Genomic DNA, 27503 nt, shown 5'->3' on the forward strand with positions numbered 1-27503 from the left:
ACACACAGGGCAGGATTGCTGACCTAGACTAGAGATGTGTACACAGACACGAGGGTGTAAACACACAGATGACATGCAAGAGGACATGGACACAGGCCTGGATACAGGCACATAGATCCGCACACAGACAGGGGGAAAGACATAAATACAGATGCCCATCAGCCCAGGGGACAACCATACAAGCACACAGAGACACTCACATACCCACGGACACACGGAGGAATCACGGATACATGACACATGGGTGCACACACCCACACCTGAAGGTGTCAGAGGCACTGGAGAGAGACAGACAGATGGCTGGACCTCGTGAACGGATAGTCCCCACCAAATCTATGCTTGTGCCTGGCCCTTGAGGGGTCACAACTATTGCCCATCCATGGCAGGCCTGAGAATCCTGGGCGGCCACCCAGATCTGCTGCCCAGAACCCCCTCACCAGCTCCATGAACATACATGCGGTGGCCCAGCTCTCCTGACACACGTGTGCATGTCCCAACAGGCCTGTGCCCCACCCGTGGCGGCTATCCCTGTTCTGGGGTGCAGGTGGGGGCCACAGGACAGCCCCCTCATCCACAGGCCACAGGCTGCGCCCGCTGGCAGAGACAGGGGGCCCGGGCTGGTCCAGGAGGAGGGAGGGGCCGAGGGGGGGCCAGGGCGCGGCTGGGGCGGGCACAGGAGCCGGTACCTGTCAAACAAGAGCCAAGGAGCAAACGAGCTTCTTAGTCACCTTGCTCGTCTCCCCATTTTGGCAGCAGCCCCTCGGGGCAAGGGGAAGCTGATATCATAATTATTGGCTCACCCAGCAGCTGCCTCCCCTCATCTGATGTCAGCACAGACCCAGGACAGCCGAGCTGACGGACTGACAGACAGACGGAGCTCCTGGCCCCCCGGACCCCAGCCCCCACGCCGACCTGCTTCACTGAGCAGGTAAGAGGAGACCCGGCCCAAGTCAGCCGTGGAGGCCAGCGGGCCTGGGCCAGGATATGGGGAGGGGGCCTGCCTTTTTAACGGGCCCTAGGAGTGACTGGGAGCACCTGGGTGCTCCCTTTCCTCTCACTGCTGCTCAAGGGAGAATCAGGAAGTGGGGTGAGTGCCTGGAGGCCAAGGAGGACCCCCTCCTCCATGCTCCTCCCTCTTCTTCCTGTTCCAGGTTGCCTAACTTCAATCCTTCTTGCTGTACTGTGATTTTTCATTCTGGTGTTTGGTGGATTTTGTGTGTGTGTTGGACAGAGTGTACTTGGCCACCCTGTGCTGGGAGAAAATAAAGACTCAGAAGGGCTAGAATTGGAAAACTAGAGCTGAAAGACAGGGAGGCAGATTCCTAATTTAGTGGCTTTTCCAAGTGGAGAGAGAAGAGCTCAGCTCTGGGGGCTGAGTTGTGCAAGGGTATGTGTTGATCAATGAATCATTCAGTATCTCTGAGTAGCCTTGGTTCGGGTCTAGATGCCTGGGCCTCGCGGGGGAGGCCTGGGTTGCAGGAAGGAGATGGTGCACCTGGTGGAGAAGCAGACAGGTGGCAAACAGGTGCTGTGGCCAGTACCTGATGCTGAGCTCAAGGCAGAATACCCCAGAGGTCTAGAAACAGCTCTCTCCCTCAATTCCCCTGAAACCAACAGGCCTGGAGAGCAGACCCAGGATATGCAGGGAGCTCTTAGACCCTCAATGCCTGGAATTGGGGGTCTGGGGATCAAAGGCCCTTAGGGAACTGGCTAGAACAGCAGGAAGACCCCTCTGGCTCTCATGGCTTCCCGCCGACCCCAATCTGATCAGGTAAGGTTCTGGCATTCCCCGTGGAGTCCCCAGGCCTCCCTAAACGTCCAAAGAAGCAAGTTAGATTAAGAATAGACTCGAATAAGTGGGCGTGTTTGCCTCTTCTCTCTGCACCTACAGGCATGGGGAGATACGTGTGTGTGTGCATTGTGGCCAGGCATGGCTGGTCAGCGGGAAAGAACCCAGGTGGAGAGGGCCCATGCTCTTGAGAAGCCATCTCATCCATCTCCCCTGCCGCTAGGCTGGTCATTTCCCACACCAAAAAGGTCTGCCCCCTCCTCACTTTCCTATTCCCAAAGGAGGAAACTGGGTCATTCCCTCACAGTCTTGAGGTCCTTCCTGGACTGAAGTCTCTACAGCTGCAGGATCCACCCCTGCTTGCTCCCATAGGCTTCTCTTTTCCCCACTGATAAAACCCATTCCTCTGGGCTGACTGGAGGGTGAGAAGGGGAGGGTGCATTGCACTCCAGTCCTGTCCCTGTTGAGCCTGGCTCAGGCCTTTTTAGACCCTTGGTCATTCCCTGACCCCCGGGACGCAGGCATTCCCCAACCGATGGGGCCAGCATCTCCATTCCTGGCCCTCTGTCTTGTGGTAAGCCCGGCAGGGCCAGAGTGGGGCTAGGTCCTGGGGAGGCTCAGGTCCTCAGGAGCGAAGGTGCCGAGGGGAGAGGCACATGTCCTCCCAGCTCCCGCCCAGCCCCGCCCGTGCTGCCTCTGCCGAGCTCAGCTCCCGGCTCCAGGGCCTGCCGGGACACGCTGCCCCCCAAGGCCCGGTGCCTCACTCACCTCCCAGGGCCAGGAACCTGTTCTCCCGGGAATGCCAGGGAGTTCTCAGAGGACTTTATTTCCCAGGGGCTCAGGGAATTCCAGAATCCTCTCAATTCTGCTCCTGGGAAGGTCAGAGAGATTAGGGGGGTTTGGGAACCCTCCCTGCTCCCCATCTTTGTCTCACTCACACACTCTCCCCATATGGCCCCCAACCAACAGCTGTGCTTTCATTCACTGTGAGAAGGGAAAAGCCCTGGGACAGTTACAGACAAGGGGGAAAGCCCACTTGCTGACACTTGCCTTCTGGGAAGCTGATTTATGTCCCCACCTTGGTCTCAGGAAAACCTTCCTTTGGCCCCCATGGAGAGTCCCATCTGCCCTCTATTAAAGCAGCCCAGCACCACTTCCCATGGACTCTCCATCCTTCCTGCTGGGAAGTCCTTCCTGTTGTCTAACCTCCCTCTTTCCAGCTTGAGTCTTCATAGACCAGCAGAAACCCCACAGCCTGCACAGGGCTCAAGCACATTGCCAGACACTGTTACTAAGTCACATTGAAATTTCTTAAGAGCTTGTGCATAGGAAGGGACAGAAAGAAGGCCCTGTGCCTGCTGTCCCCCTATTACTCTGATGAGAAGGGGGCTGTTAGGATGTGTTTCTACCTGTCTCCCCTTATTCCCCAGCGGGATGCCAGGGACAGAGGTCCTGCAGATATGCCCTTCCCTCTTTCTTCCCCAATCACAGCTCACCATCATCCCTGCTGAAGCCTGCAGGGGGAAGTTTAGCAAGCTGAGATTAGCTTCTACAGCAGGAGAGGTTGACATTAGAGAGATGTTTCAGCATTTTAAATTGAGTTTAGCTGGACAATGTGACCACAGAAGGTGGTTTCCTGAGTGGAGTGGCGACCATTGATCTGTGATGGGTGCGGCTGGGCTGGCAACAAGCCCAGGAGCAGGGGAATGACATGATGACCTCTGGGAGAGTGCATCTCAGAAGTGTCAATCAAAAGTCCCTGAATAATTTTAGTCTTTCCATTTTATTCCTTCCCATCCTTTGCCCCTTCCTCCATCTCTGTGCCCAACTCCAACCTCAACCCCCACCTCATCCCTAACTCCTTCACTCCATCCCTGTCTCCTTTCATTCCAACCATATCCTCATTCCCATCTCCAACCCCAGCCAAATCCTCTTCCTATCCAATTCCTCATCCTGATCCCCAATTTCATCTCTACCTCCACAACCCCATTCCTCTCTTCCCTCTCTACCTCACCTCCTCAGCGCCACCTTCATCCTCATCCCTAGCCCCATCTGCCCATCCCACACCATTCCCACCTCCCCAGGATGGGTCTCTCCACACATCAGAGTTCCCCTTTGGAGTTCCATGCCCCTCATCAGTGCCCCTGTCAGGTCCCGGTATGTCCTCCCCATTCTCCCAGTGTTCAGGGAAAGCCCAGAGCCATAGACATTAGGACAAAATTGATTGGATAGGATAATCCCTGGAGAAGCCCACAGCTTCCTGGTCCCCACTGGACCTTAAAGGCTGGATGCTGACCAAACAGTAAAAACGAGTTCAGGTACAACAGGACAAGATGAGGTCTGATGTCCAAATGGACCTCTCTACACTGCGGGTGTGTGGCAAGTGAAGGGGGAAAATGAAGACATGCTAAGAGGGCCCCAAAGGGAGGCAGTGACAACCTTCATGTGTATGGGGCAGGGGTGGCTGGGAGCATAACCAATCTATTGTGCATGGCCAGGCCCAAGGCAGGGAGATGGACAGAAGCTAAAGCAAGAAAGCCTGCTGGGTTGTTTTGGAATGACTACAATTGTGAGCATCCCCGGGTCTCTACCCCGCCTGTGGCTCTTGCTTAGTCAGCTCAGATTAATGGAGCCGGGGAGAGAATTAGCTGAATCGTGATCTCTCGGGAAACTTGACTCGAGAGCCAGCTGTGAGTCACAGAGAAAAGGAAACCTATGCTCTCATGGCTACTCTGGAAGCTCAGAGAGAGGGGCACTCCTCAAGACCCCCCCCCCAGGATACAACAGAGAGCCCCTGGGAGGTCTGACCCTAACCCTCCACCCCATGCTCACAGAGGATGCATGATTCGTCTACTTCAAGCCCTGTTCCCCAACCTTGAAACTACTGCTTCTGACAAACTACAGCCAACCTGGGCACCAACACACAAACACACACACACACACAGAATGGAGCATGTCCCTGGAACCGGATTGCCCAGAGACAGTTGGAGATTCTGCCTACACTTGTAAATTCCACAGCCATGTCCAGGACTACACCAGCCCATCAGGAAGGTAAAGGATGTGCATCAGGACATACACACACACACACACACACACACATGCACACACACACACACATCACCATGATCAGAAAACCCAATTACCAGACTGTTCACTTAGCAGAGAGACTGCAGCAGTGCTCACTGTCAGAGGTACCCCCAGCTCCCTCTGGGAGGAGTTCATGGGGCCCACGTTGGGACCCAAAGAGCATGTGGCTTTGGAGAGGAGGCTCTAACTCTCTGGGCCTTCTCATGATCATGTCCAATCTACCTAAGGTGGGAAGGGTTCTGGAGAGGAAGTTATTTGGGATGACAATGCCAAGCCCACGAGGATCTGGGGGTAGTCAAAGGAGAAAAGTGGGGCCTAGAGCCCAGGAGCTGGATGATCTCAAGAAAACACCCCAGGACCTGCCACTTCTCTACATCCTTCTCCTCAGATGGGCAAGGGAATGATTAGCCACTCAGAGCTGGCTTCACCCAACCCAGTGTGCACACACCCACAAAGCAGAGAAGATTCCCTGCCATGGGTGGGGCCTCAGTTTTCCCATCTGTCCAATAAAAAGGAGGTTGGATGGGAGGGCTTCCCAGTGCTCTTCTCACTCCAAAGTTCCATAAGTCCAGGCAGGCAACTTCCTGCCTTCCTTGTGTGTGTTTGCACATGTGATCTGGATGGCATGAGGGAGAGACTCCACCAGTATGTATCTGACTTGTACTAGATCTGATTATTAGTACTGGTGGCAGACTTAATATCCCTAATAATAGATAGGTAATAATGAGCAGTCCTTCTGATAATTATATGTACACAGCACGACAGGCCCCTGGCCAAGGGATGGCAGGACCCAGAGCCATCTCATGCCCCAACTAAAGTGAGCAGGCAGAGAGGGGCCTGGAGGTGAGCATTCTTGACCACGCCCATGGGGAGCACCCTGGGAAGGGCAAATGCTTGAAGGGACCAAGATCTCAGCCCCCCCCCTCTCCTGAAATCCCATAGGCCCAGGACCCCAGTGGAGGAGGCAGGGCACCAGTCAAGATGGTGTCAGTTTATCTTCCTCAGAGCATTTTAACCTCCTGGTTCTTACTCAGCCCCCAGGACAGCCAGGTGAGGTGTTTAAGGCAAAAGTGAGGATTCTATTTAATAAAGGAGGAAATGTGGTCAGTTCCTGTGACTAGCCCACACTGACGGCAGGGCTGGGAGAGGAGGTTCCAGGGTCCTGGGTCAGAAGGACTCCCTGTGAGGGAACAGGGGGCTTGGTAAGGCAGCCGGAGGGCTCCTGAGATAGTAAATGCCAGGCTAAGGGATGAGGAAAAACAAGGCCTCTGTCATCCCTGTTGGTCTCCCAGCTCAAATCCTCAGCTGCCAATCACCACCACACCCAATCAGCTCTGCAGCCAGTTGCCAAAGCAGTCTATGGGAGGGTGGAGGTGGAACCAATCACCAGGCTCAGCCTTAAATGACCTGGTCATGGGGGCGGGACTTCTGCATCACAGGAATACAGAGCTAATGAGTACTCAGAGGCTAGCATCCCCATTCCCCAGCCCATTCCTCTACCCTCGCTTTAGCCAGTGTGGCTGGGAAAAGCTTGTTGTAAGGAGGGACAAAGGCCATATTTTATCATCTATGAAAAATCCACCTGTTCCTTCAGTCACTCCCCACCTCATCATCCAATTTTTTATCCCTTTCACAGCTGGGCAGACTGAGAATTAAAAAGGAAATTTCTTTGGAAATCAGATCATTGCTTTCTGCACACTGCCTCTGGGAGGATTAAGCAGGCAAGAAGTCCCCAACCCCTAGGAGCCCAGCTCTCCAGTCAGGCCCCGAGGGGTTCTAAGTCCACATACAAGTCCCTTCCCAAGCCTGTCCTCACCATCAGACCCAGTCATGCCTTTAAAAATCCCTGGGGAAGGAGAGGGGGGCAACTTCTCCCTCTTAAATTGCCCATGTAAGAATCTTATGCTCTTGGGAATTGAGAATTTTGCCTCCCCTTCCCCTGCTAACCTTGGAGGACAAGCTGAACTTGCTTCTGTGTGTGAGATCTGGAAATGGGCTCATAGCCTCAGAGCATGGACTCCAGAGTGGGCAAGAGGGAGGAAAAGGCAGACCATGAATGACCCCCAAGAGAAAGAGCAAAAGATTCCTGAGGGCTGGGGGTGTTTAGGCGGGAGGTCTCTTGGAAAGAGGCATCTAAGAAATAGGGAGAACCCAGTAGAGCCAATATCCTAGACTAGGTGGCCACAGCAGAGGAGAAAAGGGGACCTGGTAAGTGTGTCTCAGAAAGGGATGAATGGATAGCTTTAAGGATAGCATTTCTTCTTTCCTTGAAACCAAGCATCACTTCCTTCCCATCTACCAATGAGCATTCACAGGCAGTTCAAGAACACCCATCCACCTGTCCCACTGTCCATTCATCCATCTATCTATCCATCTAGCCATCCAGTCATTTGTCCATCCAACAGTCTATTCAATGATTGATCTGTCCATTTCATCCATCCACCTATCCTCCCATTCACCCATGTATCCATCCATCATTCATCTCTCCAAAGAGATCAGGCCCCAGTTAGTCTCCCCAGGGCTGCTGGGAAGGGCCTGTGGTCCTGTGGCATTTATGGGGCATGTGACCTGCCTGTCTGGCCTGGGGAGGCAGCCCCACCCCAGTCCTCAGGCAGGGGGCTGGTCCAGGCATGTGGGAGTATTTATACCTCGATGGAGGCTCCTGGGGTGTTGCTGGGCTGAATGACTCCCTGAAGCTGTGATGGTGGCCAAGGCCCAGAGCCCACTGTGAGTGTTTGGATTCAGCTCCTCTGGGGCCAGGGCTGGGTGGCAGGGGCTGGGGGTGGGCTGGAGAGATGGGTGGCCAGGGATGGTGGAAAGGAAGGGGTGCTGGGCAAAGAAGAGTGGGAGAACAGGAAGCTGTTGGAGTTAGACATCCGCAACAAGGCTGGGACCCACCCTCGAGGAGGGATGAGTCCATTGTCATTTACTAGCCTCTGGAGGGTCCCTTGGTGAATGGCAGGAAGGACAGGGCAAGAGGACTAAGATTACAAGAGAGATTAAGGTTAGACGTCTGGAAGAACTTCCAGGTCAGCCCTTGGAATGGAAGGTGGTTCAAGTGCTTTTTCAGGATGGGTATACCAAGTGATGCTCAAGGACCAGCCTACTTCCAGAGGCAGGGGGATGACTAAAGTGGCTTCAGGACAGCCCTGGTTTGGGGGATGGGAATGACTCAGCGACAGGTGTCAGTGGCTCATATTTGAGGAAAGCATCACACGGGGGACATGATTGTTCTTCATCCTTTGTTCTTCTTCCCCACTCCACCTCCTGCCCTTTCCATCTCTAGTTGCTTCCCAGAGCAGTTTAATCAGATCTCAAAGCAGGGGCAGCTGACCCCCTTCCTGATACTAAGGTAGGGTCAAGAGCCAAAGGGGCCAGAATTTTGGCCTCAGAACCCCCAACCTTGATGGAAGAAGAGGAGCTAACTACCCCCTCATTCTTGATACCCCCAGACTCCCAGTATCCAAGGTGCCCAACCTCAGGAGTGGCCCCCAGGCCCTTCCCTGCCACCCTCACTAGGTAACCACTGAGCTGCTCCAGGGGACCCCTCCCAGCAGCCAGGCAGGTGGAGCCCCGGGTGGGGCCACAGGGAGCACTGGGCACAGTCCCCACCCCTTGTAAAACATGCTGCCGCAGCCAGCAACAGAAACCATTAAGGCGGAACTACAACATCTCCACCTCTCTCGTAAAGGGCGGGTAGGAGCAGCCCCAGTGGAAGGGAGTGTAGAGAGAGCCCATTGAGGGCCCTAGTGTCCTCTGTGACTCAGCTGCCCACATGGGGTGCAGGGACAGAGCCTCCTAAGGAAACCTCCATCCTTGCCCCCAACTCGCCACCCTGGCTTCCAGGTGTGAGCAGGGAAGCTGAGGTGTTTGTGAGGTGGGGCTGTGTAGCATAGTGGTCAAGCGAACTGGCTTTGAAGCCTGTGTCTGAATCCTGGGGAAGCATAGTTTACTAGCTGAGTGAACTTGGGCAATTCGGATTACCCTCTCTGAGCCTCAGTTTCCTCATCTATAAAATGGGGTTGATAATACAGCACCTCTCTTCTCAGGTATAAAAACTCACCCAGCTGTTCCTGGTCCCCTTGAGGATTTCCTTCAGGAGGTCCCTCCTGAAGGGAGAGCAGAGGGGAGGGCCCAGCTCACAGCCCTGTGGACCATATACACATCCACTGGACCAGCTTCAGCATCTTTAGATGCAAATGGTCCCAGTGCCTCGTTGTACTTAAAATGAAACTGAGTGCAGAATGGGGGACTGACTTGTCCATACTCACACTAACAGCACACAGGGTGTCCCCCAGCCCCTACCCCCAAATGCCCCCTCTGCCTTAATCCTGGCGTACTAGGAAGAGAGTCTCTGAGGGATGGGGAGATGTGCTGGGAGGAGGGGGCACAGGGCCTGGCTCTTTGTGAGAAGGACACAGAGCAGAGATTCAATAACGATGCATATTAATCCTATTGTCGTAATTTCTAGGGAATTTCTTACCCATGTTCCTTACTCAGATTAGAGGACCACTTCTTTCTTCTCTCTGAGTCCAGGGAAGATCAAGTCTACTTCTTCCATCCCCATCTCTGCCCTCCCACTCCTCAGGGAACATGGAAGGAGGACAAGTTCAGAGAGCAGATGGTAGAAAAAATACCCAGACAGTAAACTTGTCTTCAGCTAGTATTTTGCTAGGGTTGCACCCCTAGAGTATGTTTTGGGGGTGTAGTTGGGGCTCTCAGAGCCTGAGATTCAAGAGATGTGGTTTTCAGTTTTAACTCTGTGATCTGGGCATGTCACTTCTCTCTGGGCCTCAATCTTCTCCCCTAAAAAATGGGATTAATGACCTTTTTCTCCTACCAATAATGTGCTGATAAGTGTTCACCAACCAGCTCTTAAAAAAAAAAAAAAGACCTGTTTTGTAGATTTGTTAATTTCCTTGGGTAAATACTCCCACCATGGCCGATTTGGGCCAATTTCACTGAAAGTGGAGTTGAAAAGCGATGCGCACAATTGCCCTTACCAAGCCCAGAGTATCTGGCTCCTGCAAACCACTGCCTGCTATTCTCTGGGGCAAAGGGAGGATAAAAGATGATAGATATAAAAGTGCTTTGCAAAATGCTGAGTGCTTTAGAGACGTGGAGTTGTGATTAGAAAAGTCCGTATAGTCAAAGGGACCTCAGGGCACAGTCCACCTTTGAGAGAACTGGCCTAGCTCTACCCCCAAAGTGGGACACGTTGTGGGTTGTGGGAGCCCATACTGAGTGGCAGGGTCATCAGTGCCATCTGGGGTAGCTCCTGGGATCTGAGAAAGGATCGCCTGCACCAGACCACCTGTACTGGTTTACTGGCAATATTTGTACACACACATATCCCACTGCACCCCCTGTCACTGAAGAAGGTGGCATAAAGTCTTCAATGAAGGATTCCTTCTGAATGCAGATGCCATCCCTGGGGAGCTGCAGCCATCAGAGAGGCCTCCTGAGGGATCTAAAGCAAAAGTCTCCCCCTCCTCTCTACTCTAATCCCTGGGAGTTTCTGCAGCCATCCTCCCTCAGAGGGGTGGCTAACATGATCTCTGAGGCCAGAGGATCCGGAGGAGGGAAGTTTAGCCTCTGCCAATGGGGGAGGATGATGTCGGGGAGATGGAGGTGGGAGGCAGGAGGCAGGAGGCAGGAGAGAAGAGTGTCCTTTGCTCTCCCTGTCCCCACCCCCAGACTTCATGCATTAAAATAACCCTGTCCCACTGTTAATTATTAATAATAGCTATCATTTATTGAGCACATACTATGCATTAAGCTATTTACAAGCAACATGTCATCTAATCCTCCAGAGAGGTATGTATTATTAGCCCTATTTTACAGATGAGGAAACTGAGGCCCAAGGAAGGAAGCTAAGCAAGTTGCCCAACCAAAGTCTCACAATTACTGGGGTTCAAACCCAACCATGACTCTAGAGCTTCTGAACTAGATCATGCAACTTCAGGAGCAATGCCACCTACTCCAGAGAGGGGTCCAGGACCAAGGCAGCCTCATTCGTCTCACTATAGTGAGCCCTTCCCTGTGCTGGACAGAAGGTCCCCCCGTACACCAATCAGAGCCCCTCTGCCCAGCCTCTGAGACGAAAAGACTCTTTGGAATGTAGTTCGTGAAAGACCCTATTTCTCCTGGGCTGTGCCGTCTCAGGCAAGTAATTAACCTCCTCTCTGGGCCTCGTTTCCTCATTTGTAGAATATCGCTTCAGCTGAGGCAACCAAGGGGGTTTGTCACAGAATCAGGGGTCATCATTTACAAAACATACCCAGAGGAAACCCTGCACTGAGGTCCATTCAGGGTCTTCTGCATCATCAGTGCAAATCAAGCGATTGGCCTCTGAACTCTGCAGAGCCTCCCTGGTTCTATTCCTCTTCCTTGGAGGAGGTGGGGTGTTGGTTTGGCCGAGCCAGGATAAGAAAGTCAGGGCTGGGAACTGAAGACTTTAGTTAAGGCCTCGGTCATGCAGGAACTCAACCAGGGCCACAGATAATATCCTGGGACATAGGAGCCGCTGTAAGGGTGGGCGTGAGACATGCAGGAGGCGCAGCCAAGCGAAGTAAGTCTCAGCCTCCTCAGGTTCACGTCTCAGAGGAGCAGGGCTGGGATCTGAACTCCCTGGGGCCAGGCTGAGAGACGGCCAGGCAGACAAGAAAGGCTGCAAAGCAACTCCCACCTGAGCACGGTGTCATTAGCCACTTTCCCCAAGCCTGAAGCAGCAAGATCATCAGGAAAACTACAGTCCGGGGTCAGGAGCCACATTTCGCCAATGAGACCAGGTGGACAACATGTGTCCCTGAGCATTTTCTATGTGCCGGGCACCTTATGCACATCATGTCACTTAATCTTCATGATGACCCTGTGAGGTGGGTCCACGAACCCTACTGTCAGAGGAGCCAAGGCAGATACAGAGATTTATACAATTTGGTCAGACTCACATAGCCAGGAAATGACACAACTGGGGCTCAAACTCAGGTTGACCCAAATCCAAAACCCTTGCTCTTAACTGCAGACTATGCTGCCTTCAGAGAAGAGAGTGACCACCACCCCACAAGTTACAAGGCCTGAGACCTGGGGGGAAGAACACCCCCGCCTTACCTCTGGAGGGGCCTTAGGAAAGCAGCTCTGGATCAGGGCCAGGCGTGGCAGGCAGGCCCGAGCTGTCCAGGGAGCAGGGGCCAGGCCAGGCGGTCATGCGGAGCCGGAGATGGGCTGCCCTGCACCTTGGGCCCCAGGCTTGCTCCACCACGGTGTCCAGTTACGGCCAGCTAGGCGCTTCCCCGGTCACGCCACATTTAGCATTGCCGAGTGAGCAGCACCGAGACATGGAGAAGGGGCGGTAAAGACTCTTGAAGGGGCGGGAGAGCCTCCCACCAGGCCCTCCTTGGACCCCAGCCCCCAGCTCCCTCAGCCACTGAGCCTCTGAGGGACTTTGGGCAAATGCCCTCCCTTCCTTGTCCCCATCACCCTCTCAAATGAAGGTGACAGTTTATTTAGCAAAGATGTACCAACCCCAGGCTGGACACCATGGGGCCGCTGAAGCCATCCCTCCCTCCCAAAGCTCCCAGGGGAGCAGGGCTTGGGAAATGCAGTTATCCTGCTCTGCCTGAGGGGGTCTTGGTAAGTGTCAACCTCGTGCTTTTCATGTTGCTTGGCCCTGCAGCTCATGAACCTCCACCATGACCCTCCCCAAATGAAGAAACTGTTTGAGGAGGGTAAACTCCAGAGTTGAAGAAGGATCTGGGTTCGAATCTTGACTCAGTCAGGATTCATTATGTGACTTGGGCAAGTCACTTAACCCCTCTGAGTCTCAGTTTCTTCATCTGGAAAGTGGGGTTAATAATGTACCTTTCTCATAGGATTCTTCTGACAAACTGATAAGAAAATTCTCCAAATCATTTACACAGTAGCCAGCCCAGGGCAGGCCCTCAGCAAATAGTGGCCTCTATCGAACACTACTTGGACAAAGAGGAGTAAGCCCTCAGGTCTCAGCCTCAGCCCAGGTGCCCTTTGCAGGAGGTGGAGAAGGAAATCAGACAGCTGAGGATAATAATAGTAAGAGCCACACTAATAATGATACTACTAACAAGAGCTGACATTTATCGAGCACTCACTACATCCTTGGCACTGTGCTAAATCCTTAGCGGTCATGAGGGCGGCCCTCTCTGTCTCCCAGTCTCCCTGTTTTATGCAGGTAATTGATGCTGAAGCTCAGAGAGTTTCTCTGACACAGCTAGCAAGGAAAGGCAAAGGCTGGCTTTGAGCTGAGTCCTCAGTGTGCTGGGCACAGAGTTTCCCTATAATTCTAGGAGGTCTGGGCAGAAAGAGCCCTCACATGTCACCCAGTACGAGCCCTGAGTTTTTCGAATGGGGAGTTTAAAACTCAGGAAGGGCAGTGGCCCACACACGGTCACAGGTACCAGGGGGAGTGTGCAGGCCCAAAAGCAGAAGAAAACCACACATGCCAGACATCCCACAGTGGGCTGGTGACAGCATCCCCAGTGCTGCGCCAGACTCATGGGGCTGCCAGGCGTCCAAGTCCACCAGACTCTTCTCTCTCTGTCTCCTACTCTGTCTCTCACATTGTTTATCTGCTTCCTTCTGTTTCTGATGTGTCTCTCAGTTTGTCTGTTTATCTGTCTATTTCTCTCTCTCATTAGACATCTGGCTGGAGTCAGGGTCCCAGCCCAGGGATGGGGTGGGAGTGGAGGTGGTGGACTTGGGCTTGGTCAGCCCTGGACGCTGGTCCTCGCTCTCATCACAGCCGGCTTTCTTCGAGGCCAGGAGTGGGTGATGGTGTCACTACACCCGCCGCAGTCTGACGTCACGCTGCCGGGCCCCACCAGACTGGAAGGCGAGCCCCAAGGGGACCTCATGCAGGCTCCGGGCCTCCCAGGCTCCCCTGCCTCACAGAATGTAAGTACCTTGCACGTAGGCCTGGGCTGAGGGCTACACGAGCAGCAGGTAGACCATCACCCACCCTCAGGGACCTCCCTTCATCTGTTTTGTCTTTCCACCAACAAACTAGTACCCAGTGACTCCCAGATCCAGAGGTGCTGAGACCTCAGCCTCTGCTTAACCCTTCAGCCTGGGACTTTCCCAGGGCAGGGCTGTGCCTCCATCTGACTGGGGGCGACCCAGCTTTAGAAGCAGTGTGACCTCATCAGATGGGGCTGCCAAGGGCAGACTATGTCTCCCCCATCAACTGGGGGCTCCCCAGAACTCAGCCACTGACCCTTTACCCTAGCACAGAGTAGGGTCCTGGTCCAGCCTCTGCTCATAGGCTCTCTATTCTCTGTCCACCCCAGAAGCATGCCAGCTTCAACTGCTCATCATTTGTGCCTGATGGCCCACCAGAGAGGACACCCTCACTGCCCCCACACAGCCCCAGCATCGCATCACCAGGTCCCGAGCAAGTTCACTGCCCAGCCGGCCCTGGCCCGGGCCCCTTCCGGCTCTCACCCTCAGACAAATACCTCGGCTTTGGCTTGGAGGAGGGCCCAGCAAGCAGCCCTGGGTGCTTCCTCAAGGGTAGCCACACGCCTTTCCACCCATATAAGCGGCATTTCCATGAGGACGTCTTCCCTGAGGCCCAGACAGCCCTGGCCCTCGATGGACACTCCTTTAAGACCCCCAGGGCCCTGGAGGCCTTCGAGGAGATCCCTGCAGATGTGGGGGAAGCTGAAGCCTTCCTGCCTGGCTTCCCAGCAGAGGCCTGGTGCAACGGGCTCCCCTACCCCAGCCAGGAGCACAGCCCCCAAGTCCTGGTGAGTACCAGTGGCCCAGCGGGCATCCCACCTACCCCTGGCCCAATTTCCGGCAGCCCAGAACAGTTCTTCTGAGATCAAACTCCCTGCCATCCCTTTCCAGACCTTTCCACTCAGGGTTAGTGTGCACCAGGGAAGCAGCAAGCTCAGAGAGTTGGGGTCTCTCAGTTTCATTCCGGACCTCCAGGTCAGCTGGGGAGGGGATGCTGACCTGGTCCAGCACAGAAGGGGCAAGGTGGGAGAGGCCGGTCAGACGAAGGAAGCTGGAAGTTTCCCAGAGGCTCCTGAGTCAGGATTCCTGTATGCAACTTTTCTCTGTTTGTTTAAGTGTCAAGAATCCCCAGGCAGACAAACATGCTCATATGTAAGTGTGAGAAGAAAAGCACATTCCAGAGGCTAAGAGAAAGGGTTTAGGGAGGAGCCACAGAGCTCAGTTTTCTTTCAAGCATCAACATACAGAGTTGAGAGAAGACTTAGGTCTTCTCAAAGGACACTTCTGGGTCCCATTCTTTGCCCAGAGTGGGGCCTGGGTGTATTCATAGAAATACCTTGGAAGCTCAACATGTCCCTCCATGGCCATCCCCACAAGCTGTGTGACCTTGGGCAAGTCACTTAACCTCTCTGAGCCTCATCAGAAGAACATGGTTAACAGGACCTTCTTCATAGGCTTGTTGTCATGGGAAGAGGAAAGCTAAAGGGAGCTTTGCTCCCCATTCCCCAGCCTGGGCTGTGCCTACTCCAGATGCCTACCAGCTCTCCTTACCTCTTGCTTTCAAACAGCTTTCATTCCATCCCCTCACCACCCCCAAAAAAAGTCTGTTTCCAAGTCGAAAGACAGAAAAGCGGCTGGGCATTTACTAGCTGTGGCCAAGACGGGATCTGCTTCTGGTTCTGGGACCCTTTGATGGCTTCTCCCCAGGCCCGTTGAACACGACAGTAGCCCACAGTGAGGATACCATTATATCAGCTACTGCCTCCTAAATGTCCACTCAGTGCCAGCTCCTGGTCACTGTGCCAGATGCTTTCTTTCAAATGCCCTGTTTAATCTTCATGACAACCCTCTAAAGAGTTCCCATTATCCCCATTTTGCAGATGAGGAAACTGGTTCCATAGAGACCAAGTGATTTGCCCAAGGATTCTCAGCTGAGATTTGAGCTCACTCTTTTACTCCCCGCACAGTGGAGAAGAGCTCGGGCCCAGAGACCCACAGCTAGCTGGTCAACTCATTGACTCGCTGAGTGACCTTGGGCATATCACTTCCCCTCTACGGGCTCAGCCCCATCATCTGCCAAATGATAGGGTTGGACATAGTGTTTGTGGCCCTTCCAGGCCTGAGCTTCTATGATTATGGTTATCTCTGCATCAGCCACCCCAGGGCACACTCAGAAAGAGCTCAAACTGATTTGACCCTCTAGGCCCAGATGCTGGTTCCCAACGCCCCTGGTAACCCCAGGAAGAATGGTCCACCTGCTCCTGGCCTTATTCACCTTCTGTACCTAGCTGCACACTCTTTCTGGTCCTACTCAGGGTAGAGCTCTGTGCTAGCCCCTGGGAGCTCCATGTGGGGCTTACAATCCATGGGAAGCCAGGATCTGGCCAGCACCACTAGCAGCAGTTGCAGGCTCCCTGTGCCAGAGTGAGGGGGCCATGGGGCTCCAGCAGACAAGCAACTGGGTAGGCTTCCCAGATCAGAGACTCTGACTTGGAGATGGCCAGAGTAGACACGACTCACCAGTCCCCTCCAGAGAGCCTGTTGGAGTTCTTCTGCCTTCACCACGGCTCTGCAATGGGAATTCTAGAGCAATAGCCTTCTCTGGGTGTCCTTTGCAGACCTGAGAGGCTGGCAATTCTGAATCAGCAAGCAGCCCCGAGCCAGGCCTGGTGAGTGAGGTCAGGTAGTGCACCCTGGTGCCATTCCAGGGAGACCTCTGGTCCTACCCCAGCCTCACAGTGACCGTTGACGAGTCTCCCCCACTTCTCTGGACAGCCTAGCCTCAGCCTTTCACCTGCAGTGAGGTTGTGGGAGCGGGGGAAGAGCTGTTGGTTCCAGCCCCAGTTCCACCACTAACTTGCTGAATTCCCTCAGGAAAATCTCTGCCCTTTGCTGTTCTCTATTTGTTCTCCAGGAATAAGGTTGGGGGGAGGGTGGGTGGAAGGGCACAGAATAGAAGTTGCTTTTGTTTAAGGTTCAGGACACAGAAGAAAGAAAGAAAAATAAGATCCAGCCCGGTCATCTGTTTTACCCTTCCAGCAGGGATCGGAAGTCAAGGTCAAGCCCCCAGCTCTGGAGAGTGGTCCAGGAATGTACTGTTACCAGCCCCCATTGCAGCACATGTACTGTCCCTCCCAGCCCCCCTTCCACCAGGTGGGTCCGGGGCAGGTGGGTATGTGTTCCCAGGGTCTCAGGATATTATGTGCATGTGTGATATGTGGGTGTGTTATGTGAGTGTGTGTGTGTGTATGCCTGAATGGGCAGGTAGGAGCAGCAGGGTCCTGAACCTCAGGCTGGGCCACCCGGGGCAGGGAACAGGGATTCACAGGAAGGGAAGAAACTGTCCTTCTCTCAGGATGGGTGAGGCTTGTCTGAGGTCCTGACAGTGCCTAAGAGGACTCAGGAAAGAGAGTGGGGCTGAGATTGGGGCAGGACTGGACGTGAACCGAAAAGGCAGAGAAGAAGAGAGCTAGACAAGGACTGAGCAAAAAGAAAAGGAGCAAGTCGGGTGACACACAAGGCTGAGCAGGGCAGGGAATAATGGGCTCCTGTCTGGGTCAGCTACCACCTTGTTATGTGACCTTGGCCTCAAACTTCTCTTTAGCCTAGACAGGGTGGGACTAGGCATGAGGTTAGGGGGCCTTTCCACCTGGAGGCTCCAAGTCGGTCATTATTGGCCCTTCCCCCTTCCCTACCCCACTGCCCAGCTTCAGCTCCTCCCAGATCCAGAGGGTGCCAAGTAATTGCCTGACACTGGCATAGGATGGAGGTTTTTTAAAAAGAGAAAGAAAAGAGCCCCAGAGCAGCCAGGCAGCTCCCAGGAGTCACCGGGCAAGACAGAGCAAGTGGCTGCCCAGCGCCCAGCTCCATCCACCTGCAGCCTGGCACTGAGACAGGCCCTGCCTGTGGAGCAGGTTCTACTCCCAGCTCTTTGGCATTGGCCAAGCCAGGGAGGCAGGCACGTGGGTGGGGGGAGGGGGTGGTCAGACTGCTTGCTTTGTGTAAGGAAAGACAGAGAACGAAGGAAGCAGAGGGAACACTTGAGGAATCATCCTCGATCTGTGAGGAGCCTGGCTGGAGTGGCCCAGCCATCCTGAGGCTCACAGTCTAACCCAGGATGGGGGGCGGCCCCGACACAGCCTGCCCTGTCAGGGACTGAGCCATGGCAGGGCTAAGGGGCTACCAGACCTTAAACGGCCCCACCATGCCCAGCCCTGCCTTGATGCCCTCTGTTTTCTGCACCCCCTTCCTCGAAGAAGATGGCCGCACCCAGGGCTTTATGGAGCCTGCAGAGAGGGTGACTCAGGCACTAAGTGTCTCTCGAGTGACCTGGAAAGAGCACTCCAGCCCAGAGCAGATGGGGGGGTCAGAGTCTCCTACTCCCCCCTCACCCTCATAAAACATCATCCCTGGCACCGCAGCCACTCCCTTTGCCATAAAACCACCTCCTACCCTCACCTGCCCACCACCATGACCGGCCCTTTCAAAGAACCACTGAAACTCGTAAAAGGTGGCAGTGCCCAGCAAACGCCCAGGCTGGACACCCCACTTCTGGCCCAGCCACTCCAGGAGATGCAAGGGAGGCCTAGAGCACCTGCCCAGAAGGTACAGGCTACCCCTCACACTCTCTAGCCCAGCGCCTATCCTATTACCATGGCAACCAGCATACCTAGAGGCCAGAGAGGATGATGCTGGAGGAAGGGAGCTTTGAGGCTTCTGAGATCCTCAGTTCTGGAATGTGGATCTCCTCACAGGCCCTCAGATAGCCACATCCTTGGCCAGCCCCCTCAGATAGCTCTGACTTTGGAGTCCATGGCTGTGGGTGGTAGAGCCCATGAGAGAAGAATCAAGCCCCAGTTCCTTCTCTGGATGTACATGAATGGGGGGAGGGACCCCATCCTTGGGAAAACTGGTTACCATGGCAACCATTCTGCCCCTTTGACCTCTACAGTACTCACCAGGTGGTAGCAGCTACCCTGTACCCTACCTGGGCTCCTCACACTATCCATACCAGCGGATCGCACCTCAGGCCAGCACTGACGGGCACCAGCCTCTCTTCCCGAAACCCATTTACTCCTACAGGTATGTTTCTCAGCTCTCCTGGGGTAGAAAGAAGAGGGGTCAGAGGAACCTTAGGGAAACTGAGGCATGGAGTCCTCGAGGTATAAGAGTAACAGCAGAGGGTGGAAGGCATACCCAGTAGGCTTCCAAAGGATGCTTGAGAGAAGATTCCAGCATGGGGACAGGGGGATATACCAGCTCACCTCTGACCTCTCATCCAACCCTGAGGAGCCATGTGTGACTCACAGCAGTTGCTGAAACCCTGGAGTGAACCCACTAAGTTCTCGCTTCCTGGGACCCAGGTACTGAGCAAAAGGGGGGAATGCCCCCCTTTTACCCCCTGTCCCCAGGTACGGAGAGAAGCCCCCCTGCCCAAAGCTCTACTGGAAATTAGTGAGGGATGAGATCTGCAGATATGACTCAGTCACCCAGCATCTGCCAGATCTGGTGCAATTTCTCTGGGACTGGGGTTGTAAGTGCCAGGCCAGCAGCACCCAGCCCATCTGGAAGACCTTCCATCTGAACTTTTGTTCACCCAACCAGTACTGACACTTGACCTCCTATGGGCCAGGCCCCACGTGGGGTCAGGTCACCAGCCAGTGTGAGCTTAGGAGAAGGAAAAGAAATTTAAACATCAGCCAGGAGCACAGAGAAGGGGTTTGTGGAAGGCAAACAACACAGAAAGGAGCACGTGCAATTCTTAGAGTCCAGCAGAATTGGGTTCAAGCCCAGGCTCTGAATTTATGAGCTGTGAAACCTCAGACAAGTTACTTAATCTCTCTGAGCCTCTGTTTATTCATTTGTTTAAAAAAAATGAAAAAAAAAGAACAGCAATATTCAGGCCTTTGGATGGATTAAGTGAGAGAATATACCTGGAGCATTGTAGTTTTAGTTCCTTCCCTTACTATCCAGCATTCATGCAGTTGACTGAGGGCTGACCAGTAATGACTGCTTCCATTTAATGCGTGCCTTCTACATGCTAGGCATCCTCCTTAATCCTCACAACTCTGAGGTAGCTATTACTTTCTTCACTTCAAAGCTGAGGAAACTGAGGCTCAGAGAGGTGAAGGCACTCACCCAAAGTCACAGAGCTGTTGAGTGGCTAAAGCCAGGATTGTAACCCAGGTCCCTTAGATGCCACAAGACCCCAGTGGACACTTTATCATTCCTTCTCCTTCCGACCGCGTAGGGCCTCTCTCCCATGAATACTACGGTAGGTTATTCCTCCTTGTCTACTCCAGCTAGGGCAGGGGCATGGGGTGAGACTCCAGACTCCATCAGAGGTTCAAACTCTCAGAGCTTTCTCTACCTTCAGCATCCTCATCTTCATGGCCCTTAAGAACAGTAAAACTGGCAGCCTTCCCGTCAGCGAGATCTACAATTTTATGACGGAGCACTTTCCTTACTTCAAGGTGAGCCCCAAATCCACCCTACTTCACCACCCCCCAAGTTCTGGGCAAGTCAGGCCTTTCTGGAGCCAGAGAATTCTGTTGGGAGGTGGGAGATGAGTTAGAATAAAAGCCAGAAGAGGGTGTACCCCCTACACGCTTTCCCTTTTCTCCACTTCAGAAGGACAGTTCTATGTGGGGAACAGAGAGTTCAAGCCATTCACCCGAGGCCACACAGCAGGCTGGAGTCAGACCTCATGCTGGTGGAAGGTGGACAGGTCAATCCTGATAGGCTTCAAGGAGCATCCACCTACTCCAAGTAGGGAGGGAGAGCTTGGGAAGAAACGAGAGACTGTTCCCACCCCTACCCCCAGCATGTTCTACAGCTGGAGGAATTTGGGTAGGAGCTGGCCAGCCAAGGTGGCACAGGATGTTGGGACTGCAGAACCCATTGCCTTCTCGGGTGAGATTAGGATCTGCTTCTGTGGGTGGCAGGCTCAGCTGCAGTTCTGCCAGAAAGTGGGGTGTGGGCTTTATGGTTTTGGAGTGTCCCAGGGAACTGGCTGGTTCATCTGACCTTCCCGTGGATACGATCTAGTTTCTGTCATCCACAGAAGGGGCTTCTGGGGCTCTCCCAGACTTTGTCCCCAGATGCAGGGCAGATGCCCTTCTCTCCAGATGGGCAAATCCATCAGAGAGGGTGATCCACTTGCTCAAGGCCAAACAGCAGGTGGGACCACTTGCTGTCTCAAGTTCTCTGGCTTCACACACGAACCACTTCCCTTGTCTGAATGCCCCTGGGGTAGGTGCAGGGGAGGTCAGCCCTTGTGTGTGATGAGTGCCTTCTCCAAGGCCCGCACCCTGGTGGAGACAATCTCAGGCAGAGGGCCGGAGCTGAGGCCCAGGTAATCCAAATTCAGCTCCACCTGCCAATGGGTGATTCCTGGCCCCACCGTCTCCCCAATTGTCCTACCTGGGGATGATTTGAGGCTGATATTCAAACAAGTTTGTACTTGCCTAGCTACCATGAGGAATGGGCAGGATGGCCAGAGTGGTCTGGCCAAGAATGGAAAGGTATAGTCACCCACCAGAGGTTCTGGAAGGAAGAAGAGGTAGGAGCAGAGTTGCCAATGGGATACGAGAAGCATGAAACCTGATATCCAGGGCTCTCCCTCTATACCCCAGCAGATCAGGGGACCAAAGTCTTCCTGGCTCCTAAAGCTTTTGGAGGGTCCCCTAGGGCTTCAAGGAGCCAGGCCAGAGATAGAGAAGTGAGGGCCAGCCCTGCTCCTCTCAGCCTCTCCTCCCTGCCAACTCCCAACCTGGCCTCCAGCCCCTCCCTGCATCTCATCTTCCTGGCTTAATTATTTTTCCTGGGAGCCATGTAATCCCTGTTTTATGGGGCTGAGGAGTGAAGAGGTCTAACTGCTTTTTTTTTTTTTTTTGGCTCTAGTTGTTGTTCTTAGCCAGTTGCATCACTCCCTCACTCCTGAATTTACACTTGACTTCAGAGAGAAAGCATCTGTAAGGATGGGACCAGCCCCAGATGAAGGCAGTCCAATGGGGTGACCTGGGCAGGGCCCTTAATTAGGGAACAGAGCTGGAATCTGGGGTCTGTCGCTGCCTCCTTGTGAGATCCAGGGCTAGACCCCTTCTTCTCTGGATCTCAGTTTCCCGGTCTGTAAAATGGTCAGGTTGGACCAGTTGGCACATAGATTCACTTCCAACTCTGATAATTCCCCTCTCACCAACCTGAAGAATTAGTTCAAGGTCCCCTGCCCTCTCTCTCACTCTCCAGTGGAAGGTCATTTTTCTGGGCAAGGACAGAGTGGATGCTGGGGTGGGCAGCACTCATGCCCAAAGCAGCTGAGATGGGCATCCTATAGCCCCATGAGTCAGGAATGTGGGACTGGGGAAGTTCCAGCCACTGGACATAATTGCTAGTGCTGACCATCCCTCTTCCAAATAGGAAGTGGCAGGGGTGGGGGCTGCCCTGGCATCCCAAAGTCACAGATTTATAGGGCCATAAAAGGGCCCAGTGGCCATTAACTCTGACCACCAGGCAACACAGCCTTGACTTCTAGTAGGGACTGTCATTGGAGTTGAAGGTGAATCCCCAGCTCGCTGGTCTGGTGGCTCAGGAATCCCCCCTCATGACCCTGAGAGCCTTGGGGGTCATCTCAACCAGCCCTCTGCCCCAAGTCAGCGGCCCCTGGGAAAGTCTCCAGCAGTTCCTGCCAGCAACTTGCAGTGATGCTGGCATCAGGACCCAGTTCTGCTGGGCGTGATTCAGCCTGGCTGCTCCCTGGGGCAAGTGAGCTGTGGAGGAGGGAGTGGCTGCCCCTCATTTAGCAGAAACTGTGAGCTGAAAGGGAGAGGGTCCCGGGAGTGAGGGTGAAGGGACCCTACCAGCCAGAGTGGGTGCTCTGTTGGGCCCACGACTGCCCCAGAACCTGGAACAGAGCTGGAGGTATGGGAGTGGGGATGGGGGTGCCCACTGGCACCCCCCGCCACCGCCTCTCACCCAACTGAGTCAGCCTAATGGTTTTTACAACCCTCCCTGGTCACAATTACTGCACTGGTGGCATGACCAGGCCTACTAATGGGTATTTATTCTGTTGGCACGAGCACCCCCTGCCTGAGGGCTGGCCTCCCCACCAGGGCACGCCCCCCCAGGCACACTCATGTGAAGACTCACACCCACACATGCATACAATCATGGATACCCACACACATACCCAGAGAGACTTTCTCACACACACTCAGCCTCAGGGATACACGTGTCCTCACACTCAGAAGAATTCACGGGCCCATAACCCAGAGACAAGCTCACAGCAGGGAGACACAGCACCAGAGAGCTCAGCATAATGAGTCCCTTTCCACGGAGGGGTCCAAGCACAGGCATAAAGACCCAGTGGGGAGTGGTCCAACCTCAGATGGGGGAGGGGCAGGGCTCTCTGTAGCACCCACCAGTCCTTCCTTTATGAATCACCTTGACAGTTCTCTGATGGGTCCGTGGGAGATGGGAGTAGGATGAAGGCAGATTTTAGGTGATAACCAATAACTGCGGTCAAGGTTCCTGCCCACCCCTGCCCTGCCCCTGAAGGGTCCCAAACCAGGCTGAGTGCTGAGGAGGACGACAAGCCCCAGAGCAGGTGCCCAGAGGGCAAAGCAGTTGTCTGGAGCACTGACCACGGCCTGAATTCTTGTCTTGCTCTACTCTGGCAGACGGCACCCGATGGCTGGAAGAATTCTGTCCGCCACAACCTGTCTCTCAACAAGTGCTTTGAGAAGGTGGAGAACAAATCAGGAAGTTCCTCTCGCAAGGGCTGCCTGTGGGCCCTCAATCCATCCAAGATTGACAAGATGCAGGAAGAGCTGCAGAAGTGGAAGAGGAAAGATCCCATTGCCGTGCGCAAGAGCATGGCCAAGCCAGGTGAAGCTGATGGGCTGTTCAGAGAAGGCCCTGGGGGACCCAGGAGCCAAACATATCAAAGGGTAGAGGAGGCCAGAAAATCTGAGCAAGGAGAATTGATGAATGAGGAGAGGGCCTGAGTGTGATTCCAAGGCTGGGATGGTGTGTGGGGAGAGGGAGGTCTCAATGTTTCCTGTTGTCTTGGGTCTTTTCAGAAGAGCTGGACAGCCTCATTGGAGACAAGAGGGAGAAGCTGGGATCCCCACTGCTGGGCTGCCCACCCCCTGGACTGGCAGGCTCAGGCCCCATACGGCCCCTGGCACCTCCAGCTGGGCTCTCCCAGCCGCTGCACTCAATCCATCCAGCTCCGGGCCCCATTCCTGGCAAGAATTCCCTGCAGGACCTACTTGGGGGGCACGCACCCTCCTGCTATGGGCAGACGTATTCACACCTCTCACCGGGCCTGGCCCCTCCTGGACCTCCGCAGCCATTATTCCCGCAGCCAGATGGGCACCTTGAGCTGCGGGCTCAGCCGGACACCCCCCAGGACTCGCCTCTGCCTGCCCACACCCCACCCAGCCACAGTGCCAAGGTACTGGCTGAGCCTTCCCCAGCCAGGACCATGCATGACACCCTGCTGCCAGATGGAGATCTTGGCACCGACCTGGATGCCATCAACCCCTCTCTCACCGACTTTGACTTCCAGGGTGAGCTGTGGATGGGAAAAGGGAGGTGGCATAGGACTGGAGAGGGGCATTTGGCAGGGTGGCCCATCCTCTAAAGTCTCCAGGCTGTAGCCTGCTAACTGCTGAGTCAACTGAAGCAGGGAAGGCCCAAGCTGGCAGTGGGTGTTAAGGGGCAAAGAGGAATCAGAGAGGTTCAGCAACTGCCTGGAGTCACACAGCTAGTGGCAAGGGTCTGCTCCCCATTCAATGTTAACCCCCTCCTCCTGGTGCCCTTAAACATGTTCTAACTGACCCTATCACCAAACCACTCTAAGCTCTGAGTCGGCTGGAAAGGGCCTGATATTCCTTTCCATACTAGGTTGTGAATGACTGACAGTCTGAACATTCCCAGACACTACTGCATTTTCTCTGAGCTCACCTTCTAATGCAGAAGGAGAGAGATCTTCCCCCTGGAGGAATATGCGGCCCCAGAGCTAGGCAGGTCCCAGGGAGAGGTTCTCTTCCCTTCCATCCTGCCTGCTCCATCTCTGCCTGTGGCCAGCCCCGCCCATTCCCATCTAAACTCTAATGCCCTGGTACTGGCCACAGGGGATTTGAAGGAAGGTGCTGATCCAGGTCTCAGAGGCAGGGGACATCCTCAAGCAGGTGGGGGCAGCCCAGTGAGATCTCCCAGTCTGATGGGGAGAGAGCCAGATCTGGGGAAGCTATTGTTAGAAACAGGGAACTAGAGCCTCATCTCCCTCCAGAAGTGGGGAGAGGGCTTAACAGCCTCAGAAGAGGCTATAGACACATGGGCTACTGTACACATTTACCAGAGCCCCTACTAACTGCCAGGCATCATGTAAGGTGCTTTCCGTGTGCTCTCTCACATGGGCCTATAGGATAGGAGGGATTATTAAACCCATTTCACAGATGTACACCAAGGTTAACTAATTTATCAGGGTCACCAGGCCCTACAGCCCTGATACCCAGGGTAGGAGCTGCAGACCCTGACCTGCCACAATGCAGCTCACATGACACAGAGAGGAGAAACAGGTGGCAGCGCAGTCTGCTCCCCAGAGTCAGTGCTTCCTGGCTTTGCCCCCGACCCTTGGTCCTGCAGTGGAGGACACCCAGGGAGCCAAGCCCAATCACCTCATTGGATCCAACAGTGCATTGCTGGAAGCTCTTTGGTCTGGGCTGCAGATCCATCTTCATTGGGAGCCTGGGCAAGAGCCAGAATGAAGAGCTCCTGGGGCTCCCTCCCCAGGGTAACCCCAGAATGTACAACATCTGCATAAACCCTTCCAATAGGCAGCTCTCAAATCCTTCACCCTCCCCACACCCACCCCTGAAAAAAAAGAGCCACAGAGATCATTTGGGCTGTGGTTTTCAAACTGTCCTACATGGGAGGAGGAATCAGAGTGGTTCAGCAACTGCCTAGGATCACACAGCTAGTTCCAAGGGTCTGTGCCCCATTCAATGTTACCCCAGTCCTGCTCTTTTCAGCATGTGAAAGCCACGGGGTGGGGGGCAGACAGGGCTCCTTGGTGCCTCCCAGTGATGCTTGTTCTCTTCCCGCAATAGGAAACCTGTGGGAACAACTGAAGGATGACAGCTTGGCCCTTGACCCCTTGGTACTGGTGACCTCATCCCCAACGCCATCTTCGATGCCGCCACCCCCACCTCCACCCCACTGCTTCCCCCCTGGGCCTTGTCTGGCAGAGACAGGCCGTGAGGCAGGCGACTTGGCACCATCAGGCAACGGGGGCTCTGGGGCACTGGGTGACCTGCATCTCACCACCCTCTATTCGGCCTTCATGGAGCTGGAGCCCACGCCCCCCACGGCCCCTGCTGGCCCCTCTGTGTACCTCAGCCCCAGCTCCAAGCCCATGGCTTTAGCATGAGCCGTGCCCAGCAGCAGCTCCAGCCTTTGCCTGGCCTGGAGGTCCCAGCTGGCCGCCCACATCGGGCTCACCTTAAAGGTCAAGGAAGGAAAACATTCCCTGTCCCCTAAGCCACTAAGCCAACTTGTATGTTAGCTGGCAGCTGGGGTGAAGAAGACACCACCCAGGACTCTGCCACTCACACGTTTCTGCCGCCTGGTACATCAGCGCCTCACTCAGGGCCCCGGAAGCACAAATGTCTGGGCAAGAAGAAAACACACTCTCCCTAGCTCACACTCACACTTAAGCCTTCATGCACGTGTGCACACATGAGTGCACACACACACAGACACGGTTATTCAGACATAACCCACTCACATACATTATATCCAGAGGAATCAGAACTACATCCCAGAGCCTGACTTCATTTTGGGGGCAGCTGAGAGTTGAAGCCTTTGGTTACCAGAAGCTCAGGGGCCCCATGCCAGGTCCAAGACCACCGTGGAACCCCATTCTCACATCCATATCCTCTGCAGGCCTGGTCCCCTCAGGGCATGACCTTTCCCAGCAGCCCCCTGTATTTATTCTCCCATCTTCATCCCAGCAGCCTATCAAGAAGGAAGAGATATGGAGCCCCTCCCCAAGGTGTCTGGGGGTCCCCCGGGGGCGAATAGTCAGCAGCATCCCCTCTGCCAGGCCCTATCCGTCCTCAACATAAGCTCTGTCTGGCTTCCCCCAGGGTGACACACAGGAGGGGCAAATTCACCCCAGGACCAAACTGAGCCCAATTCCAAAGTGTTTGGAAAACCCCTTGCCCTCGGAAACTTGAAAGTGTCCTTTTCTCCCAGCCCTGGGTGCAGGAAGGGCCCCTCCAGCTCACTACAATCTCACTCCTAAGAAGTTCATGTAGTTTAGGTCCCATTTTATGAATTACTTCCAACTGTCTCAGACAGCCTGGGCATTCAGGGAAGCCTGGTACAGGCTGGTGGGGGAGCACCCATGACCCCTCTTTTTGACTGCTTGGCAGGCCCAGATGCCTGCCACACCCTAGCTGGGAGCCCAACCTCTACCCAGCGGGAGCCTCAGCCTGCCCTGGGCCTGAGGCTGACAAGAACCCCCAGAGGTTGGCCCTAGGCTCAGATGAGGCAAAGCAGAACCCTCGATGGCCTGCCATTGTCCCCTGTCCTGGAACAATAAAGCAAGTGCCTTGTGGTCTCACTA

General features: G+C 54.5%; 1 protein-coding gene across 9 annotated transcripts; it reads left to right on the top strand.

Moving 5' to 3' along the window:
- Positions 1–720: 720 nt before the first annotated feature.
- On the top strand, positions 721–27503 carry FOXN1 (forkhead box N1). 9 transcript variants are annotated; one of them, XM_031685317.2, is made up of 9 exons: positions 721–928; positions 13673–13804; positions 14197–14655; positions 16907–17035; positions 18819–18949; positions 20244–20340; positions 23545–23752; positions 23947–24438; positions 25984–27503. In XM_031685317.2, the coding sequence occupies exons 2-9, from the start codon at positions 13682–13684 to the stop codon at positions 26301–26303; spliced, it is 1959 nt and encodes a 652-aa protein (XP_031541177.1). In that variant the 5' UTR covers positions 721–928; positions 13673–13681; the 3' UTR covers positions 26304–27503. The 9 variants fall into 9 exon arrangements, with proteins under 9 accessions (XP_031541177.1, XP_031541175.1, XP_031541176.1 ...); XM_031685315.2 differs by having other exon boundaries at positions 722–928; positions 13653–13804; XM_031685316.2 differs by lacking the exon at positions 721–928 and adding an exon at positions 7495–7603 and having other exon boundaries at positions 13653–13804.

This window comes from Vicugna pacos, chromosome 16 (genome assembly GCF_048564905.1).
Source record: "Vicugna pacos chromosome 16, VicPac4, whole genome shotgun sequence".
Taxonomy (NCBI): domain Eukaryota; kingdom Metazoa; phylum Chordata; class Mammalia; order Artiodactyla; family Camelidae; genus Vicugna; species Vicugna pacos.